General features: G+C 32.5%; 1 protein-coding gene across 1 annotated transcript in view; it reads right to left on the bottom strand.

The window, feature by feature from the left end:
• Positions 1-4057: 4057 nt before the first annotated feature.
• The window catches only part of Sf3a2 (splicing factor 3a subunit 2), a gene marked incomplete in the record, with an annotated part of 8252 nt that continues 7904 nt past the window's right edge, over positions 4058-4405 (bottom strand). The window contains 1 exon segment of the mRNA XM_067045020.1: positions 4058-4405. Within this exon segment, the coding sequence (XP_066901121.1) occupies positions 4157-4405 (249 nt within the window).

Genomic DNA, 4405 nt, shown 5'->3' with positions numbered 1-4405 from the left:
CTCACATTTATCCAAAATTTAGATTTGTTAGATACGTTAGTATTACATTGAAGGTATGATGTAAAGGAGATAAAAGTGAGTGTAAATAATATAATAGAGATTGATAAGGCAACATATAACAGGATAAATAAAAATTAAATCAAATATTAAATTCCTAAGATAAATTAACAACGTAAAATGAAATACTAGATATTAATCAATTGAAACCTTAAAAAGCAAATAAGTAAGAAATGTCACAAAGCATAATATAGTAGTAAATAATAATTAGTAGTGTTAATTCATTAATAGACTAGGTAACTAAAAAAGTATAACATGTTAATTTATAAGAACATGATGAAGTAGTTACATAAAATGTACATTATATATTTTATATGAAAAATGTTTTGATTATGGAAGATTAAGTCCCAAACTCAACTTATTATAAAGGTGATAAGAAGTTGGAAGTGTCATTTTACATAATTGTATCTCTTAGAAATATTGGAACTCGCTTTCACCAAGAAAAAGCATCTAATTTCTTAATTAACTTTGGCAGTTAGCAATTTTTGGTCCTTTTCAGCAATGGCATACCTGGGAGAGAGGTAGCCCAGTAGGTGTCTGGGAGCCCCCCTTCCCCTCTGGAAATAGCTATCTGTACATCTGATAAAAGTTTTAAAACAACATACAATTTTAATTTTAATTCACTATAAATTATTATTATATTGAGATGTTATGTGTTGAGATGTCCTTCGTTTTTCTAATTTTTAAAAATTTATTTTCCAATACTTTTTTTATCTGGGGATAGACAGGTGCTAGACTAACTACACTTGTTTTTCATGTAGTTTAAAATAACTACTTGCACTATAATATGAATCACTTTTATATTATAAATAAGATAAAGTTGAAATATATTTTTCTTGACATATATTTGGATGGTTATTTTAAAATAAAATAATCACAGCTGGTATCCATTTTAAGAACTTTAAGCATCTTTAAACTTTGTATAAATGTATCAGAACTTCGAAAATTAAAAAGGACTAAAGAACATATCGTACTACTGAAAGCTTGAATATAATCCACAATGGAGTGGTCTAAAAAATTAATTTTCATACATATGAATAAATAAATTCACATATCCAATCATTTTTTCATTATGTTACAGCAAAACTTACGTTAATCTTACCTGGATTAAGACCGGAGACCGTGATGATTAGACGAGACCAAGATCTGTAACCGGATTCCAACTCAGCTACAAAAAATATCTTACTTGGATAAAATAAGGTGAGAATTATAGTAAACAATTGGCTCTTGAAACTACACAAAACATTCAATAGAAGCTAGAATCCCTTCCTACTTGAGTTAAATGCAAATGCTACTAATACTGCACGATCGAACTAAAACACTTTCGCGCTTCGGCGTAAGAGATTGGCGGTAAGCCAGTGTTATCATAACTCACAAGAATTTAAAAAATGTGTTAATGTTCGAACTTTTATTTTTTAGTACTGGCCGGAAATAATTTAATAATTATTAATTAAATGTTCAACTTGAACCAATAAAAATTTTATTTTTGGAGCTCCTCAAAAAATCCAATTTATTCCTTTTTTCATTTAATTGTGGCGCGCCCCCTCTCACTCAGTTGTGCCTTATGGTATAACCAGATTTAGGATTTCAATTAGAAATGGGCTAAGTAGTTCTTTGGTAGTTCGCTCAGTATAATCAACTAGTTCATTTTTCATTGAGTGATCCTTCGAGAGGCCGGCGCCCAAAGGAACTAATTATCTAGTTCAGATGATTGTTTTTCAATTTATCGAACTGGATTAATTCTATTCATGACAAAAATACAATGGGCAAATGTAAGCCTGAAAAAACGAAGATTCTGCTGACTCGTGTCAAACAAAACACTTCCAATTTAAAATAAATATTTTCCAAATTAAAATACTGCCGCCAATTAAACATTGGAGGGAAGGGAGGAGGACTGCGGCTCTCGGAGGAAGTAAAAATTGTTGCCAAGAAGGAAGATAAAATATTATTGAACTATAATTTATTTTCTGCCGACGTTTCTACCTGATTCATCAGGATTATTCTGGGAGGGGGAGGAGTTTAAAAAGAGACCCCTAATAGCCCTCATGACCTATAACGTAGGTCGAAACATCAAAAGAGAAGAAATACTAGCTCAATACTATTTTTTCTTCCTTCTTGACCGCAGCCCTGGGCTAATTTTTTCATAACCATTTGTTTAATTGCCTTCTGAAATAAAAAAAAAAGGCTAGGCTCAAGAACAAGAAACAAGGGATTAACTAACAAGATGTTCCTAGTGAACTAAAATGAAAAATGGACTTAAGAATATTCATAGTTCATTAGTTCCAGCTTAGTTAAAAGCAAAAGGATTCAAGGACCACAAAAAGACTGACTGAACCAAGCAGTTTCTTTTGCTGAATAGTTCATTTGAACTGGTATGTTGACCAACAACACATCTCTAATTTCAATCTACAGTTACGATTCAAACCTGGACTTTGGTATCAGAAGTCCAGTACCTTACTCACTGGGCTACTCTATTCTTCAATCTATGAGCTACAAAGATCATAACACTGAAAAATATTAAAAAATATCTTGTGCTAATTATGAAACCAACATATTTTGTTATGAGAAAAATTGTAATCCTGTGTAATAATAGCCATTGAGATTTCAAGGGATCCAGATAGAGTATACACAACGCTAATATCACCAGTCTCCAAGCAGAATTCTCAACCAAGCTGAAGGCCATTGCATTGGAGTCTATGGTCTATGCCCATACGATTTCCGAAAGGATTGCTGCATGAATACACCGACAGGTCAGCCAAGGTAAAACGGAGGAATGGGCGTGTGCTCGACATTATGGTGTAATGCCACACATGTTGGTTACCTTGCCGAAATCTTTGATATTATAATTTGTAGTTTTTCTGACTCGGGATATGCTATTAGATGAAAACTGTACATGACTTGTTATTCTGGTTGACTCACTAGTCTTATTAATCATAATAATACATCATTGAGAGATAAGTTGCAGTTTTATCAAGAGGGTGCAGAAGGGTAATCCTCATCAGTCCAAGTGATCGTATACTATTTGATCTTTCTTACCACAATCTGTGGCCAATTTTAGAGCAGTTACTTGCTATGATTACTTGGGTGCTCATCTCCATAGGATCAGAGTGAAAGATGGTCTTCGTTGGCCATTATGTTTCGCTTCGGACATGTCATCCAGACAATTATATGATTGCCCTTAAGGACATGGACCCCCCTAAGGACAAAACACAAAATTTCAAAGAAAATGAGGCCAAGTAATTGGTCATAATTCGCAACACTATATCGGACAGCCAGGTCTTATATCATAAGAGCCATAAGCCTGCAGCAGAGGGAAAAAATAAAATTTAAGGAGTATACTGAGTGGCTCATTAATTTAGAATTTTCTCTTCCTTCTTGTTTAGCAACAGCATTTATATACTGCTCAATTAATTTTAAAAAAATATATATATACATATTGGCTGTTAAATGTTTTTCCAAGCAGTTAAATGAAATGATCAAGATAGGTCTAGAAGCAATAGACTCTAAAAGTTATAACCTCTTAGCTGTTTTTTGCCACTTCAATTGTTAAAACACAACTCTCCACTAAGTATACACTTTTTCTTAATGATTTATCATAGGATTAATTGAAAAGGAATCTTAAAAAAAGTACAAATCAAAGTTTATTTTATTACATTTGGAAGTTAATGTTTAATTGGAATGTCAACATTTATTATATATTAATAATAGGAAGTTACATATAATAAATGAAACATTTAAACTTTGGAGCACAAGGTGATAGAGATAATGATGACTTTTTATTTAATCCTTTCAGTTTCATTTTTTATTAAACTAAACTGATATCTACCTAAGGACATCAATATTTCTTGAACTTGTACCTTATTAATTTTCAAAATTGGATAAATATTTATGTTTATCTTCCAAATTTTGTATTCAACTCTTTTCTTAGCTAATTAGTTTCACTCATGCCAGGAATCCACCATGATGCTTTAAAAGACATAGGTAAATAAAATAAAAACTGTTGAAAGTTGATATAAAATATCATATAATGTAATACAGTTATAATATAAACTATTATACAAATTTATAATAAAATTAGGATAATTAAACCCTAGGTAAGTTATTTTATAGGTTGAGGAGGAGGTGGAAGTGGTGCAGGTGGAGGTGGAGGAGCAAGCATTAGATTTGGAGGAGGAGGTGGAACCGGATTAAACATGGGTGGTGGTGGGACGCTCATTGGTGGTGGCAGCATGTGTGGAGGTCTCATTTGACCTAGGTGAGGAGCACCCATGGGAGGAGCAAGGGGTTCGTTCTTAAAAGCAAACTGGAGGAAAAATTGTTTTGTGTCTTTGTTCCAGTGAGTCCAGAA

This window comes from Halyomorpha halys, unplaced genomic scaffold (assembly GCF_000696795.3).
Source record: "Halyomorpha halys isolate HHAL.00 unplaced genomic scaffold, Hhal_1.1 Scaffold1793.1, whole genome shotgun sequence".
NCBI classification, from domain to species: domain Eukaryota; kingdom Metazoa; phylum Arthropoda; class Insecta; order Hemiptera; family Pentatomidae; genus Halyomorpha; species Halyomorpha halys.
The sequence above is the reverse complement of the archived record's forward strand: the minus strand, read 5'-3'. Positions and strand labels throughout refer to the sequence as shown.